Consider the following 19,140-nt stretch of genomic DNA (forward strand, 5'->3'; position numbering starts at 1 on the left):
ATAAAAACCGGTGGGTAGCAGTACATTTTATTTTTGGTGCCAATTAATTTATGAAACACTGCAAGGTGTTTACTATACTCAGGACACTCTGGTATGATATGAAAAAAAGATATAAAAATTGAGTTTCGGGCTGGGGATATGGTTCAAGCAGTAGCACGCTTGCCTGGCATGCATGCGGCCCAGGTTCGATCCTCAGCACCACATACAAAGATGTCGTGTCCACCGAAAACTAACTAACTAACTAAATAAATATTAAAATCCTCTCAAAAAAAAAAATTTGAGTTTCTATTTTTCAAAGAGTTCTTGATCTAGATGGTGAAAAACAATGTTCCTTTTAATTTCTAAAAATAATGGGTAGTTGTTTATGGGCTAGTGGCAACTTGCCATCTTTTTAGCCTTCTTTTTTACTTGCATATTATTTTTTTCTTTATAAGAAATACTTGTATTACGTTGTTTTACTTTTGTTTATGGTAAAATTAACAATAGCACTGATGCATATAATAACCTAGAAGAAAACTGTTCCTAATTGTAATATTTACCCAGAGATTTCTTTTTGTGGGCAAGATGGAAGTGCATTTTATATACTGCAAACAAAAAAATCAGTTCTCATTGGTTTCTATGCATTCACTTAAACTTATGGAGTATTTTTTTTTCTTTCACTGAAGTAAAAATGCCAGGAACAAGTTATAAAATCAGAATGCCACAAAGTTACACAAATACAAACTTTAATTAGCTTTAAAATTTATTGAAATTCAGGCTTAGCATTTAACAATTTAATATAGCATTATTTTGATTATTTTCTAGCTAGTATTTTTACCCACTTTACATGATTTCTGGATATAACTTTTAAGAATTGATACTAATTTTTCATGAGATGCCAGTTATATACTTGTTAAAATCTTGGGTATTTTTCCAATTGTTCTTAATGTCAAAAGTTAAAAAAGTAAGTTCAAATATTGAAAATTTAAGATGTTAATACTGGGGCCACCATAATATAGAACAGAAAAAAATGTTCACAATCATAACTGTTTAAAACTCTTGTTAACATTTATTGTAGTAATGGAATATGATTTTTAATAAACTATATGAACTTCTTTTTAAAACGTTCAAGCATTTCCTATTGAAGTATGTCTGAAGTTATAAAAATCTTCTGTTCTAAATTAACCTATACTGAATTAATTAAAAAACAACTGTGGCACTTTAGATAAGACAATTATTCTATTGCATAATTTAAGTACCTAAGGTACAACCTGATCAATAGTAACTTCCTGAAAAGAGTAAGGAGCATGGTGGCTTTAAGGAGTGAGTCGTTTAGGGTCACGAGGGAACATCGAGGTCTGACGCACATTATGCAATCCCAAAAACAGCATAGTCACTCGTTCCAATCCTGAGGAAAACAAAATTATGGTTAATTTCTTTCCTGAAAGACCTCTCAGGGTCTTACTTACTTAACTATAAATATAATATCATTGTTCAACTAAGTGCTTTTCCTTATAAGGAAAGAAAACAATATGTTAATTTGAGTTTATCCAAAACTGAATGTTTTGGGTATTGATTCAGAAACAGAAATGTTGCTCGGGGTGATAGTTTCATGGAAATGAAAAGGAGACCAATAGAGGAGAGAAAAGAGACCAGGGGGAGGGAGGAGGAAAGGGGAAATAACTGGGGAACAATATGGACCAAATTATATTGTTATATAATCTCTATGTGTGACTATGTAGTAAATTCCACTATTATGTTGAATACAATGTACCAATAAAAAACATGGGAAAGAACAAAAAGAAATAAAGATGCTGCTATATGGGTGAAAGACTAAATGAGATATCCTTAAGTGGCATGGAGTTTAACAAGTTCATACATAAATGAACAGAACCTATGATTTAATAATATAAACACTAAAGCAAACCACTTAATAAGCCAATATGTTTCAATTATATCAGATTCTGATTCTGCAGTTCAGGCAATGAGTATAAGAGTCATAAACCTGTTTAAAGAAGCATATCAAGTACTAAAACATTTATTGTGATTTTATAGTCATTTAACATGGTGGTCCTTAGCATAGAAGGGAACAGAGTACACAATCATACTAAGTATCCGAGTGTAGAAAAGATACTGATTTTTGGTCTATGACTTAATTTTAAAAATTTGATACTGGGAATTGAATCCAGGTATGCTTTATATCCTGAGCCATTTTTAATTTATTTTGAGACAGGGTCTTGCTTAAGTTGTCCAGTTGTAATTATGGGCATGTGCCACTGTAGTTAACAGACATTGGCTTAAATATTACTGACACAAGTTAAGACCAAGTACAAACTCTGAAGCAGAGAAAAACCAGCACATAAAACTTCTTGGGGGCTGGGGATGTGGCTCAAGTGGTAGCGTGCTCGCCTGGCATGCGTGCGGCCTGGGCTTGATCCTCAGCACCACATACAAATGAAGATGTTGTGGCCGCCGAAAACTAAAAATAAATATTAAAATTCTTTCTCTCTTTAAAAAAACAAAAACAAAAACAACTTCTTGAGTGCATTTTGATTCATCTATTTAATTATAACTATAGAAGATTAACATAGCACACACACAAAGCAAAAGTCAAAAATTATTTTTATGTGGCAATGACTTTTCAAAGATTTAAAATAAATATCATAAATATAGCTGGATGTGATGCACATGTATGTAATCCCAGCAACCTGGGAAGCTGAGGCAGGAGGGTCCCAAGTTCCAGGTCAGCAGGAAGACTCTGTCTCAAAATAAAAAATAATAAAGGGGGTTGGGGCTGTAGCTCAGTGGCACATTGCCTAGCATGTGCAAGGAACTGGGTTCAATCAACAAATAAAGGCATTCTGTTTACAACTACAAAAAAAAAAAGAACAACAACAACAACAAAAAAGGTATGGGGATTAGTTCAGTGATAGGGCACCCCTGGGTTCAATTCCCAGCACCAGGTACACCCCCAAAATTATAAACATAGATGAGAGAACTAAGGTTTCTAGTCATATTCTTTACCAAAAAACACCTGTAGACAAAAATTTGAGCCTTCAATTATAGTGATACAGATTAACCTCAAACATAAAACAACATATTCGGGCTGGGGATGTGGCTCAAGCGGTAGCGCGCTCGCCTGGCATGCGTGTGGCCCGGGTTCGATCCTCAGCACCACATACCAACAAAGATGTTGTGTCCGCCGAGAACTAAAAAATAAATATTAAAAATTCAAAAAACAACAACAACAAGAAAAAACAAAAAAAAAAAACAAAAAAAAAAAACCATATTCCTTTTCCTTCTCAAATGTTAAGTTTTTTTTTTTTTTTTTTTTTTGCAGGAGGAGGGTACTGGAGATAGAACTTAGGGGTGTTCTACCATTGAGCTATATCCCCAGACCTACGTTTTAAGCTGAGACAGGGTCTCTCTAACATCATTAGGATCACACTAAAGTTGCTGAGGGTGCTCTTGAATTTGTAATCCTCCTGTCTCAGCCGCCTGAGACTCTGGGATTATAGGCATGTGTGCCACATGCCTGGCTAAAAAACAGGTGATATTTTGATAATCATCAAGCATCTTCTTTTTAAAAAATACTTTTAGTTGTCAATGGATCTTTATTTTGTTTATTTATATGGGGTGCTGAGATTCAAACTCAGTGCCTCACACATACTAGGCAAGCGCTCTACCACTGAGCTACAACCCCAGCCCCATCAAGCATCCTTTTACATAATTTAGGTTAAAATTTACATTGCTTATCATTGTAGAAGTCTGAAAAAATTCATTCAAAATGCACATTACTGAATGAAAGAAAATAGCCATAATTTTCCCATTAAAATTTAGACTATATATTCAATGTAGCATTGTTTATAATAAGAAAAGTCTGGTAACAAACCTACAAGTTTGTCAATACAAAGCTGGTTAACAAGATTATGGTATAACCTTTCAATACATTCTATATAGAGATTTTAAAAGAATGAAAATCTCTTAATTGATAAGAAACAGCTACAAAATATTATTATGTAAAAGATGCAAATTACTGAATGGTGTATGCAGTATGTTATGATTTGTGTAAAAATATTTACACAAATATTTAAAAAAGTGTATGTGTTTGTTTGCATATGCAAAGAATATCTTTGCAAAGGTCAGCTGAAAACTAGAAACAATGGTTTCCTGTAGGGAGGTAAATGTACAGTATTTTGTGTCTTTTTTCTTTCCAAAAAAATTTTTTTTGGGGGTGGGGGTAGTGGAGATTGAACTCAGAGGCACTTGACTACTGAAACACATCCCCACCCCAACTTTGTATTTTATTCAGAGACAGGGTCTCAATGATTTGCTTAGCATCTCACTTTTGCTGAGGCTGGCTTTGAACTTGTGATCCTCCTGCCTCAGCCTCCCAAGCTGCTGGGATCATAGGCTTGTGCCACTATGCCTGGCCTTCACTTTGAAATTTACCATCTTAATAATTTTTAAGTATACAGTTCAGTGGTATTAACGCTCTTGTTCCATCATCTAGATGTGAAATAACATAAAAACTTAAATATTTAGTGTATAATATGTAACCTAATTACGCAATATAATCACATAATAATATACAATTATAGTATAATTATAATATTTATTAATAATATATATAATCTCTAGCTTATGATTTTGAACATGTCTGAATTTATCTATGTCAATTTCATTCAAATATTCACAGAACTGAAAATCTGAGATTTAATGGGTTAAATACATTTATCACGTTGTATAACCACCATCATCTCTATAACATTTTTTTTTTTTTGGTGGTACTGGGGATTGAATCCAAGTGTGCTCTACCACTGAACTATATCATTAGTCCTTTTATTTTGAGAGAGGGTCTCACCAAGTTGTGGAGCTTAGCTCTGAACTCTTGATTTTCCTGCCTGTTTCCCAAGTCACTGGGATTAAAGGTGAGTGCCACTGCTCCAGGATTTTATCTCTTTTTTAAAAAAATTCTTATGATCTTTATTAATGCTATTTAATTATTTTTATTTTTAAATTTTTTTTCTAGATTTACTGGGTTATAAATGACAAAAAATTTTATGTATTTTATGAATTTTTAGAATACAATGTAATATTTTGAGATATGAAAACATTGGGAAATGATTAAAGCTAAAAAAAAAAAAAATACCTCTCTCTCTCTCACACACACATACATACATGAGCATCCCTATTCTGAAAGTCCAAAATTCTCCAAATTCTGAGACTTTGAGAATCCTGCAGCACCCCAAAATTTTCTGATTGAGTTTTTTAAAAAATGTTGAGTTTTAATAATTTTATATATCTTCAGGACAGTCATCTCTTAGCAAATAATCTGCAAAGATGTGTACTTATTATGTGAGTTGTACCTTTTTACTCTAACCCCATCCCTATAATGTTTTAGAAATATAAAAGTTAGCTGTTCATTTCCTACTTTGGAAATCAAATTTTTACTCAGTCATAACTCACTTTAAAATATTCTTATGGTTCAAATTTATATTACACTTAGTATTTACAGACTTATTTGTAAGCAATAACAGTATTACCAATGCCTCCACCAGCATGAGGAGGGGCTCCAAAACGGAAGGAATCAATGTAAGCCTTGATTTTCTCCAAATCTATAAAAATAAATAAAACAAAATTTATTATCTTGAAAAATTAAAAATGCTGTTCAAGGAAGACTTAAATGTTTACAAGGATTTGTTTCAAAATAAATATTCCGCTAAATACATTTTAAATTAATTACCAATTCCATGATGTAAGGCTCTCTCTGTTAGCAGCTGAGGATCATGTATTCTTTGAGCTCCTGACAATATTTCTTCTCCTCTCATGAACATATCATAAGAGTTGGACTGTTTCTGTAGGAAAAGCAAACCACTCTTAAAAATATTATCACCCCTTTTCCATTATAAGTATGTAGAAAAAAACTATACTGCATGAAAAGTCCATCCTTTTCTACAATTAATGATGCAACTTTCTTTAATAAATATAATGAGCTTCTTTTAACGTAGAGGTGCTGAAGGCTAAGTAATTTCTTTCTTACTTGTATCAGACTTAGCCCTCTCCTTCCACATCCCCCAGCAACAAATCAGAGTTCTACATCTAAAATTAAGAAATGGTACAGATATTTTTTTGGGGGTGGGGTAGGGTGGGTACTGGGGTTTGAACTCAGGGGCACTCAACTACCGAGCCACATCCCCAACCATTTTTTGTATTTTATTTAGAGACAGGGTCTCACTGAGTTGCTTAGGGCCTTGATAAGTTGCTGAGGCTGGCTTTCAACTCACAATCCTCCTGCCTCAGCCTCCTGAGCTGCTGGAAGAACAGGCGTGGGCCACTGTGACCAGCAATTTGACATGGTGATAATAAAGTTATTTTCTTCCCCCAAACAGGCCATTTAAAACTAAATTACTTACAGGATTTCTTGGGTCAGGCATGGTATAGAAAGGTCTTACAGCCAATGGATATTTATCAAGAATATAAAAATCTGTATCATACTATAAAAAGAATAAAGGCAATTAAAATATGTTTTTAAAATAAACTTTTTTGTTAAATTAATATTTTTAAACATGTATATTTTTGCTCTTCAAAATTACTATATTTACATTATAATTATAAATATCCTGCTTTTTTGGAGTAACATTTACATCCTACAGCATTTTGTCATGTGTTATAAATAATTGCAGTACCTAATCTTTGGAAGCTATTTACCAGCCAAAATTTGAGCCATGGTTCAAAATTTGAATCAAAGTCCAATTTATTGCTTTTTTGAACATGTAATCTCTAATTGCTCCCCCATCATAAAGTATATTTGGATAAACATCTTTGATTTTCAGTACTTTCCCTTTGTTATTCTAGCTCATCTCAACATTTCAGACACATTATATCAATTGTTAGGTTTTTATGGAAAACAAGTTAAATCTATGAATTATTTTGGGAAAAAACTGACATCTCTCACAGTATTAATCTTTTTTTATAAACTTTGGTTACCTTCTCAATTTTTAAAAGATATTTAAGTTTAGTAGTTTTCTTCACATGAAAACTACAATAGAAAGGAATAAATAATTATTAACATAAAATTATGACATTTTTGTTAGAATATTTACTATGTGATTTAATTTTAAAGGAACCCATTAAAAATCAACTATTTTTGACTTTAAACAGTTTTGCTAAAACTGAAGAATAGAGAAAATGTCAACAGAGTTAATAAGCTAGAAGAATTTGCCCTGCTGAAAAAGCATTTTAAAGGTATAAATTCAATATTGTACGGTTTCAGAAATAACTGAGTTCTTTAGTCAGATTAACCATGTTAAGTGCTATTATCAAGAGGAGCTCAAGGACTGTTTCATTTCATTAAATCATTGTCTTAATTCTTTTAGAAAGACCATAGTAAGTTTTAACTTTTATTCCATTTGGTGCTTTTAGTTTTAGAAGATGAGATAGTAAAGTAGCAGAAGAAAGCTTATTTATCTTCAAGTCTTATAAGAGAGTAGGGATATTCAGGAAGTATTTTAAAAAAAAATGCAAATAATTTTGAAGTCCTTTCTAACTAATCTAACAATGACTTAGAAGAATTTTTTAAAAAAGTACCATTCCCCTTTTATTTATTCTGGAAGGTTACCACTGTAGAAGAGTTTTAGAACCTTCTGCAACTATCCTCTTGTACAAAGATATTTCAGACATAGAAAAAAAGTGCAGCATGCATAAGAGGTCTTACCTTTTCCTTTACCAAACGACCCAATAGTTTTTCATTTGGTGTACTGAAAATGAAAGATGAAGTCAGGTGTTTGAAGATTAATCAGCAACTTAAAAATATTTTAAACTAGCCAGGCATAGGAGTGCACACGTCTTTAAATGCAGTGGCTCCAGAGGCAGAGGTAGGAGGAGATCAAGTTCAACGCCAGAGAGGCCCTAAGCAACTCAGCAAAAGCCTCTCTCAAAATTAAAAATACAATAGGCTGGGGATGTGGCTCAGTGGTTCAGCATCCTTTGGTTCAATTTAAAATTAATATGGCACTCCTTCCTGTAAGTCCTTAAAGGACAAAAAATATGGCCAAAACAGTTGTTTATCATGCTGCTTTTCAAAAGGCAAGTACTACAGAAAACCATTTATGAATGAAACTTAGCATTTATAGGTGCTGCTCCAATAATTAGGACCAAAGAGAATTTAGAAATTAATTAATTATGAAGCATCATGGAGTAATTTTCTACAATTACATATAATAAAACTTCACTAGACCAATGTAAACTAATCTTGCCCTTAATTGGTCCCCTCTGCCTTTTTCCCCCCCTGGTGGTGGGAAATTGAACCCAGGACCTCAGACATGTTGATGACCCGTGTCTCCACTTTTTGGTACTCTTTATCAAAGGTCTGTAAAATAAAACTCAATATTTAAAAGTATTTAAAATGTAATAGTATCTACGCAGATACATTAAATTTCTAAAGTCAAGAAGCAGTTTCTTTAGTGTCTAATTTAAGGGCAATTTCCAAAATCCTTAATATTGCCAATTTAGAATAATTATAAAACTTATATGGTTTGCCTTTAAATGTCATCGAGCAGTATAGGGGATGCTCAAACACACACACACACACACACACACACACACACATAAAATACATATAATAATTATAGATACACACATAATATACAAATACATTGTCTATAATTAAATACATATTTCTTGTAAAGGAACAAAAATAAATAATGGGTTTTAAGTACAATTTACTTTAAAAAAATAAACATAAAAAATGCCAATAGCATCCTTTCCCTCCCACATGTGATATTGGTTGTGATAAGCTGATAGTAATTTTTAATTTTTACTAAACAACATAATTTGTTTCTAAATTACAAGTTGTCTGATCTGGATTTAGATTACATAATATCATGCAATCAAATAGAAAACAGTATCTCCCTCCCCCATTCCAGTACTAGGTATTGATCCAGGAGTTCTCTACCACAGAGATGAGCTACATCTCTGCCTATTTTATTTTTGACTTTGAGACAGGGGATTACTAAATTGCCCAGGCTGGCTTCAAATTGCAATTCTCCTGTCTCATTCTCTTGAGCAGCTGGGATTACAGATGTGCACCACCAAGCCCAGATAAAAGTAATAATTTCTATAACTTTGGGAGATGTTAACATTTTTATGCCCTGATTTTGTATGAGGGTAGACTGGGAAAGAAAACTAACATATTAGGTGATAAGATCAAAAGCAAAACTCCCTATCTCTTGAAAGGGATATAAATATGAGTGGTAGGAAATGATGTTTATGAACAAAATTTTAGAAGCTTACGCTTTCTATATTATAGTTTAAACATAATATTTTATTTCAGATCATACATTCATAAAATAGTATCATACTATAATGCCAAAGTTAACAAAATTTATCAGGTGAGAAAAATAATTTGTTAATATGTTCATTCTCTTATATATTAAAACTAATTATTAAAGGTTTTTAAAAATTCATAAAAACAAACCTCAGATCTTCTTCATCTCCCATTTCAACTCCAGCTTCTCTAAGCATAGCCAAAGCTTCACAATACTCTAGTCTTAAAGTTGGTTCCAAAAATTTGAAGGGTTCACAAGGGAACTGTTTATTCACCGTTTGAATTTCAGTCTGAAACCTGTATGTACAATGACTTATTTAATAAAGTTTGTGAGATAAATGTTTCCCCCACAAGAGGTCACTGTGGCAATATAAAAAAAAATCATTATTTGAATCAGTATACACACCAGGAAAATCATTATCAAATTATTAAAGAATAAAATTAATACTTAAAATACTTAGTAACACTTCTTGGTCTCATATTTTTGTAAGCAGAGAAGCATTAAAGGATTCAAATTTTTTTTTTTTGTGACTCAATAATATTAAGTATTGTTAGAACATAAAATAACTATTTTATGAAGCATTTAAAAAAACTGACTTTTAAACCCTTTAACAAGACCTTTATCTTCAAGGAAGACCAAATTAATGAATACTTGTCCTACCTATACCCTGCCACAATTCCCATTATAATATTGCAAATTCATTTAGGACAGTGCTAATTTCTTTTCTATTTTGATAATTCCCATAGTATATGCCTACCCTATATACCATAGACCCAAGACAAATGTTAACTAAACTGAATTTCTGATGTGCATGATGATATTTCATTAAGATTTAAAAAGTGCCAGGCACAGTAGCGCACACCTGTAATCCTAGCAGCTCAGAAGGCTGAGGCAGGAGGACTGGGATGATCATGAGTTCAAAGCCAACCTCAGAAACAGTGAGGTGCTAACCAACTAACTCAGTGAGACTCTGTCTCTAAATAAAATACAAAACAGGGACGGGGATGTCATGTTCAGTGGTAGAATACCCTGAGTTCAATTTCTGGTTCAAAAAAAGATTAAAAAAGCAAGCCAGGTGTGATGGTGCTTGCCTGTAATCCCAGCAACTCAGGAGGCTGAGGCAGGAAGATTGCAGTTGGAAATCGGTCTCAGCAATTTAGCAATACCTGTCTCAAATTAAACAATTAAAACAGTTGGGGATATCGCTCAGTGGCAATGTGCCCCAGGGTTTAACCTTCAATACCAAAATACAAACAAACAAACTTTTGCTAAAGTATTTATGGATAAAATGATAAGTGGGAATTTGTTTTGCTTCAAAATAAAATATGGGGTAAAGGAAATACATAAAATAAAATTGGTCATGGGTTGACAACAGTTGAAATCAGGTGATGAGTACAGGGTTGTTCATTAGGCTAATAGCCATACTTTAGTATTTATTTTGAAAACTTTCTTAATTAATAGACTTGCACCCTCCCCTCCCCTTTGCCCAAAGTTTCTCCATTCTCCCTATGCCCCCTTCCATTATGGATCAGCATCTACTTATCAGAGAGAATATTTGGCCTTGGTTTTTTGGGATTGGCTTACTTTGCTTAGCATATTTATTCTAGTATTCTTTATATAGCATTTCTACCTTAAAAAACACTTCCTTTCTTGGCGGGTACCAGGGATTGAACTCAGGGGCACTCACCCACTAAGCCACATCCCCAGCCCTATTTTGTATTTTATTTAGAGTCAGGGTCTCACTGAGTTGTTTAGTGCTTCATTTTTGCTGAGGCTGGCTTTGAACTCTCGATCCTCCTGTCTCAGCTTCCCGAGCTGTTGGGATTATAGGCATGCCCGACTGCGCTCGGTTTAAAACACTTTCTTTTTATTGTCTTAGAGACTTTCATAGGAACAAAAAAATTTGATCACAGATTTATTCAAATCTTAACAGAAGAAGGATTAGGAAGACCCTAATAATTTCTTTTTGGTACCAGGATTAACACAGGGGCACTTAACCACCAAGCCACGTCCTCAGCCCTATTTTGTATTTTATTTAGAGATAGGGTCTCAATTAGTTGCTTAGTGCCTTGCTGTTGCTGAAACTTGCTTTGAACTCAGGATCCTCCTCTGCCTCAGCCTCCAGAGCTGCTGGGATTACAGGCATGAGCCACAGCGACTAGCTTGCTTTGAATAGTAATCCTCACTCATGTCTAACAACGGTAGTATAAAAATATGACTATCAATGCTTAAAAATTCATTTGTATATTATTCTTCTATTAGGTAAAAACTAATCTGAAAGGAATAAGATATAAGCCCAATAACCCAATTTACAAGTGACACAGAATCTTAAAATTTCTACATGAGTCATAGAATATACATAAAGAAGACTTATTTTCAAATTGCCACCTTAAGAGTACTGAATTAAGTTCAGTAATAATGGCGTCTCAGTGTGTAATAAGTGGAGATTGGATTAATCCAAAGGGCCTGATTCATGCTTGCTCTGTTATTTAGAATCAAAGTAAAAATTTCACTAATATTAAATGGAGATGCTATAACTATCTAAAATAGATTTCAGAAACTTTCTTGAATTATATATGTGAAAAGAAAATGAGAAAAACTGCATTCCTGCATCAGGGTTTCAAAGGCTATTATTTTATAAGACAATATTATTAGTTGTTCCATGGCTATCTGAATTGAAGTTGCTTAAAATAAACAGTATCAAAATATTTCAGAGGACAAAAGTTAAACATACTAACTTCATAAAGCAATGCAGAGACTGCCTAGAAAATACTAGTGCATATGCTACAGTATTTTAATATAAGATCAATGATTAATTTCTGCATTCTTGAATTTATTCATTATCCCTGCAATGTTTAAGTAAAATTCATATTTTTGAACTCTTTAATAAAAAGTATCAGTGAAGCATATAAAATATAATGAACTGTTAAATCAGTTTTCTTAAAAAAAAAATCTCAAATATGGTCCTTCATCAGCTTTAAAATGCTAGATTAAGTCTGTTATTTCCTACCTAATAATTGAAGTATAGTCACCAGGATGGAGAAAGGAAAAAGAGACTTTCTTGGTTTCTTTTCTCTTTGGGGCAGGGTCTGGCAAGTGATAGATATTCCCAAACCCCCAAAAGAAATTCTCTTGACCAACTTGTTCTGATTTTCTTTTCCTGTTTTCTCCATTTTAAACATCATATTCCCAATCCCCAAAAGAGATTCTCTTGATCAACTTGTTTCTGATTTTCTTTTCCTGTTTTCTCCATGTTAAACATCATCACAAGTAAACAAATTTCAATGGTCTTTCAATGATCTTATTTGTCAGTTTAGCATGTATACCTAAAGTGGACATTTTATAAAATTAAATTTTGAGAACATCTAGAACACAACTATTTTTCTATAAATGCCAATTCACCCAGACTAATCAGGTAAAAACTTCCTTCAGTCTACTAGTTTCTAATTTTTTTTTTTAAATTTTATTTATATTTTTCTTGCAAGCACTGTACCATTGAGCCACAACCTCAGCCCTAGTTTCTAGTCTTTACTGAGCACAAAATTTAAAGTGACTTAAGAATTAACCATTCCTGATATAGGCTTAATTTACATTAAGACAGGCATGTGCAACTGCACCTTAAGGTCTGATGTAATATTATTTTGATCTAATAGCCGAGGAAACTGAGGCACAGAGATGTACAAGGCCTACATGGGAAAGTAGAAAAGGTGGGATTTGAACTTGGGCTACCTAGATGTAGCTCAATAAAAATTTTTTTGGGTGGTAGTGGGGAGTGAACCCAGAAATGCTTTAACACTGAACTGTACTCTCAGTCCTTTTCATTTTTTATTCCACGAACTTGCGATTCTCCTGCTCAGCCCCCTTAGTCACTGGGAGTATGGGCATGTACCACCACGCTCAGTGTCAAGCTATTCCATTCAACTTCTCAAATAATAAACTGCTCTAAAAGTAATAGACACTCTAATTTCTTCAGACATTCAGGATGTCAGTAAAAAATCAAACAAAAACAACAACAACAACAAAAAATTCAGCCAAATTGTTCACAATCTGGTAAACTTCACCACTAAAAAGATGTTAACTAGTTGAGGTCCCAACTGACTTGGATTCATAGGTACTGAGTGTGCATTCTTCTAATTTCTGTCACGTATCCCTTAAGGACAGGGCCACTTCCTGTGCTTCTGTCACTGTGAACATCTCAAAGTGTATTTATACAAAGATAATTATGGTGTCATTAGGTGATATAATCTTATGGGACCACTGTGATATATGTGGTCCTTTGTTGACTAAACCATCTTCATGTACCATATAACTATATTTAATAGATTAAGGGAAATTTAGTCTACATATATTCAAGAATTATTATTATCATTTCCATAGTGCTGAGGATTGAACCCAGGGTCTCATATATGCCAGGCAAGTGTTCTACCACTAAGCCACATCCCTAGCCCAAGAATTGATATATTTTTTAAAGAAGAACCCACGTTGATTTGAAATTAAGGCCAGTTATGGATATAAAATATTTTTTACCTTTCTTGAAGTCCTTTGAATATTTGTACCAAGGTGTCAGCAATTTCTTCTAAAACTTCATGATAATGATAATTAAAAGCCATTTCAATGTCCAGACCAACAAATTCAGTCAGATGTCTGTGGGTATTGGAGTCTTCAGCTCTGAAAACTGAATTAAGAAAAGTAATGAACAGCAAATAGTATTTTAAGTTAGATAAATTGGATTTAAATATAAAACTCCATTCAGTAGTGCTAAAGCTATACTATTTTCATATCACTACAGGGCTGGAATGGAATTTGATAAACCATCTGTTTCAGCATTCTCCTGGATATCAAGTTCATTACAAACTCCTACGTTCCTATAGTAAAAGCTATACCAAATGTGAATTAATAAATCAGGCTCATTGAGAACCCCAAGGGAATGTAAGATCCTAAGGTGCCTTCTCAATAATAACAAACAGATTCAATTATGACCAATACAGTAAGTGCTTCTCAATTTTATTAAAACATGACTCAGGCAAAATGAAACCTGTACAAATGAGGTAACATTATACATATTCTAGTCATTACTTCGGTTCAGTGCCCACTAGCCTCACTGCATTTTCTTCCTTCCCAGGCTTTCTAAGTCTAGCTTAGCTCTTCTTTCACATCATTGCCAGACTAATATTCCTATAAACACATCCTTGCTCAGAACTTTGCAATGGTTCCCAAAGGACTACTGTAATAAGACATAAAATGACAAAAGTCTAAAAACTTTATTCTTTCACAACTTAATCTTACCTTGTATATTCCATTTCTTCTTCTTTTTTAAAGTACCTTTATTTTATTTACTTATTTTCATGTGGTGCTGAGGATCGAACCCAGTGCTTCACAGGTGCGAGGCGAGTGCTCTACCACTGAGCCACATCCCCAGCCCCCATTTCTTCTTAATATTAACTATTCTTTTGTTTTCTCCATGGTCTTTACTTATCCTGTTTCCTCTAAAATGTCATTTCTGTTGTTTATATATCCTACTTTGTCCTTAAAGCCCATTTCGGTGTGAATTTTCTTTTATGGTGACTACCAAATTCCAACCTCTTCCCTTAGTTTTTCCTTGGTACACAATTAACACCAATCTGCTGACTGTTCAGCACAGTCTAATTATTCATTTTAAAAATCATTTGATTATTCCCCGTGACTGCACATCCTTTTTTTTTTTTTTTAAATATCTTTTTAGTTGTGGGTGAACATACTACCTTTATTTTATTTGTACGTGGTGCTAAGGATCAAATCCAGTGCCTCATGCGTGCTAGGCAAGCGCTCTACCACTGAGCCACAACCCCAGCTCTGTATGAACATCTTATTAAGTCTTGGGAGCAGATACAATGTTTATTCCCTTGTCATTCAGAGCATGACAGCAAATCAGCAGCATCAAGCATCTAGTACCTGTGTGCTTTTAAGAACTGCAGAATATCAGGCCTTATGCCAGATTTAACTGACTAGAATCTGCATTTTAACAACATCTCCAGGTGATTCATATGCATTAACATTTGAGAAATGCTGGTTGATTCTTCTTTTATGTACACAGTACCTAACATAAGACTATATATGCAGCATGTGTTAAAACAAATAACGTTAATAAATTCAGAAAATTAAAGACACTTAATGATCTTGCCAGTTTCTCTATTATCAAGCACCTAATTTTTATTAAGCTATCAAAAACTATATATAACTTGTTAAGTTTTAAAAGAATGAAGGAAAGCTGATGTTTTTCTTATAATTAGCTTCATAAAAAATATGCCATATGATTACACGCCTGTACTTATAGCAAACGTATTTTAAAAATGATATTAGATATAGACATTTCTCAGTAATTTCTAACAGACTTCAGCATAACACCAAAATTAAGCATATAAATAATAATAAACAGAATGACTATGGAATAAATATTTTGTTTCTTAGGGGCACCGGGGACAAACCCAGGGTTACTTTACCACTGAGCTGTATGCCCAGCCCTTCTATTTATTTTTAAAAATATTGAGACAGGGTCTTGCTAAATTGCTTAACGTCTTGCTAAACTGTTGCAATTATAGACGTGTACCACCATACCCATCCGGAATAAAAAGAACAACACTGGAAACTTATAAAAGAAGAGGTTATTAAAGACAACAAACTATAATATCTGACAGATTGCACCTATCTGGGTTTTAGTACTGGGGGGGCTTGAAAGAATAGTTCAAACGTGAATTATGATTTGCTTTAGTTGCATGTAGGTAAAATAATCAATATATTTAGGTATATTTCAGACTGAATATTTTCAAAGCATGCATCTTTAAAAATAAAATATTCTGATAATAAAAATTTCTTCAGCATTCTTTAGTAAGAATATATAATGCTTATGATTGTATTGACATGAATGATGTTCAAATGTTTAATGAACTAGTGAGTATATATGTATTCTAAATAGTCTACTTTTCCCCCTAAAATGTCTACTCAAACACATTCTGATTTCTACCTCAAAGTCTAATAGTGAGCAGATAAAAGAATTTAAATTTTTAAAAGCGCCTGTACATCAAACACACACACAAAATGTGTTTCTAACACTATAATTATTATATCCTTAATGAACTTGGAAAAAAAAAATCATAACTGACAAAAATCTTACCTGGTCCAATACAGAACACCTTCTCAAAATCAGCACAAATGCACATTTGCTTATACAGCTGTGGAGACTGAGCTAGGTATGCATTATTTTTAAAATATGATACAGTAAATACATTGGCTCCTCCTTCACTGGCAGCTGAAATGTAAACATTTATATATTATAATCAGTTATAAGTTTATCAATGTAATCCTTTAGTAAAAACAATTTATCCTTTAAATTTGAACAATGTAGTTCAAAAAAGAAAAACTGGAAAAACAAGAGCTGCAGATAAATCACAGTCTATATAGTCTTCTTATATATATGTGATTCTACATAGTTTATATTTAAACCACATTGACTTCTTTGGCTACAAATGCCTCTTTTCTGTACCAATTTCAAATCTATTAAAGCTCCTTTGTAACTGTAAAAATAAAACACAGAAAGGAAAAAGATAACCATTTTCTAATTATCAAGAATGCAAGGCCAGGCACTGACATACACTGGTAATTCCAGCAAACTGAGTGGCTGAAGCAGGAGGATTCTAAGTACAAAGCTAACCTCAGCAACTAAGTGAGACCCTGTCTCAAATGGAAAAATAAAATGATTGGGCATGTAGCTCAATGGTAAAGTGCCCCCTACAAGCCCAAAAAACAACAAAAAAATCAAAACTTCATTTTAAAATTTTAACTAAATACCACTCATAATACTCTTTTTTAGCAATTCTCAAAAGGGCAAAATAATTAAGACAAGGTTTTCATGTAAGAATAAGAATTAAGGCTGGGGTTGTGGCTCTGTGGTAGATTGCTCGCCTAGAACATACACCTGGGTTCAATCCTCAGCACCACATAAATGTAAAATAAAGATATTGTGGCTGGGGATGTGGCTCAAGCGGTAGCGCGCTCGCCTGGCATGCATGCGACCCGGGTTCGATCCTCAGCACCACATACCAACAAAGATGTTGTGTCCACTGAGAACTAAAAAATAAAATATTAAAAATTCTTTCGGGCTGGGGATGTGGCTCAAGCAGTAGCGCGCTCGCCTGGCATGCGTGCGGCCCGGGTTCGATCCTCAGCACCATATACATACAAAGATGCTGTGTCCGCCGAGAACTAAAAAATAAATATTAAAAAAAAAAAAAATTCTTTCTCTCTCTCTCTCTTCTCTCACTCTCTCTTTAAAAAAAAAAAAAAAAAATTGTGTCCACCTAAACTGAAAAATAAATATTAAACAAAAAGAATAAGAATTAATGTAATTTTCCCATTAATGGATATTCAGAGATTTTACAATACAGTTTGTACAAAACAAAATTATTATACCAATTTCAAAAGATACTTAAACAATGAATAGCTCCTGGTTTAATTTTAGAAACAGGAATTGTGCTTTTTGTGTCACTGTCTCATTTTAAAATCATCATCACAAAAATGGAATGAGGATGTAAAATTACTGATAGTGTTGATAAATGTCTACTAATATATAGCATGAGCTTTGGGGAAAAAAAGCTTCTTGATAATAAATCTTAAGGGACAGTTGTGATTCTCCAGTTTTAAAGTAAAAATTAATATAAATATTTTGAAGCTTACCTGAAATAATTTTAGGAGTCTGGATTTCCACAAAACCTTTGTTAATTAAAGTTTCTCGGAAAAGATGGCAGATGCCAGACTGCAGACGGAAGATTGCCTGACTAGTTGATGTCTATAAGACAATAAAAAATGTAATAAAATCAATTTCGTTCACCATATGTGCTCAGCACTGCTAGAAACCTAAAAGCACACAAACGTAACAACACAGAAGGTGATAAGGATGCTGGAATGTAATGACTATATATGATCATAGAAATGCTATGAGCGGATGTTTTAATTTGTAAGAATTCCATAAAAGAAAAATATTTCTTAACTAATGAAATACCTTACTTATAAATTCTATTCTTTTTTTTTTTTTCCTAAAGGCAACTATGAAGTGAGCTTACCGATGTTTGTGCAGCATACAAATCCTCTAAGGGAAGATTTTAGCACTGAATAATAAATGAATAAAGCAACCATATACTTTTAATTATTATCAATAATACTTGAATTGCAGACAATCATGTGTTTGTTTCAATTAAATTAAGAAATTAAGAAAAAATAGAAGGGGTAGATATCCTATGACACTGACTTCTCAAATGGCATCTAAAACACTGTCCACCAGTCACCTTTTGTATTTTTTCTCCCTTCCCCTACTTTCTTTCTCAAGTTTCTTTGGTCCCCCAATTTACTTTCAGCCTCAACCAAATCAAATAGTTGCCAGAAAGTTCTAGAAGTAATGGTCTCTGTTCTATACTAACTTTTGATCATTTGGTCAAAAGAAGTGGTTTCTTATCTGAAAGTCTTGCCTAATACATTAGAAGGAGGGGAAAAAGGCATCAAGAAGTTATTCTGTGACTAGATAGACATTTAGCAAAAAACACCTGACCTTAAAACATTGATAGCTGTGGAAAGCTGAAATGGTATTCAGGAATTTCAATTATTTACCCCATGTCAAAGGGCTTTACTCTTGAATCAGTGTATACAGCATTCATTCTGAATATAGACAGTAGCACCCTTTGAAAACGCTGCTAATGATGTTATCCTCCTGTCTTTGTCTCTAGAGTTGCTGGATTATAGGCATGTGCCACTGTGTCTGATTTTAATTTGTCTACTATGTTCTAATTTCTACTAGCCCTTACAT

General features: G+C 33.3%; 1 protein-coding gene across 1 annotated transcript in view; it reads right to left on the bottom strand.

Moving 5' to 3' along the window:
- Window positions 1-724: 724 nt before the first annotated feature.
- Window positions 725-19,140, bottom strand: part of DARS1 (aspartyl-tRNA synthetase 1) — a 60,280-nt gene continuing 41,864 nt past the window's right edge. Inside the window, exons 8-16 of the mRNA XM_081262069.1 lie at window positions 18,018-18,129; window positions 16,459-16,593; window positions 13,836-13,983; window positions 9,458-9,604; window positions 7,697-7,739; window positions 6,396-6,476; window positions 5,726-5,837; window positions 5,526-5,597; window positions 725-1,387 (exon numbers count right to left, since the gene is read on the bottom strand). Coding sequence (XP_081118195.1) covers window positions 1,296-1,387; window positions 5,526-5,597; window positions 5,726-5,837; window positions 6,396-6,476; window positions 7,697-7,739; window positions 9,458-9,604; window positions 13,836-13,983; window positions 16,459-16,593; window positions 18,018-18,129 — 942 coding nt within the window. The 3' untranslated portion in view covers window positions 725-1,295. The remainder of the gene's footprint in view (window positions 1,388-5,525; window positions 5,598-5,725; window positions 5,838-6,395; window positions 6,477-7,696; window positions 7,740-9,457; window positions 9,605-13,835; window positions 13,984-16,458; window positions 16,594-18,017; window positions 18,130-19,140) is intronic.

This window comes from Spermophilus citellus (genome assembly GCF_964194105.1).
Source record: "Spermophilus citellus genome assembly, chromosome: 11".
NCBI classification, from domain to species: domain Eukaryota; kingdom Metazoa; phylum Chordata; class Mammalia; order Rodentia; family Sciuridae; genus Spermophilus; species Spermophilus citellus.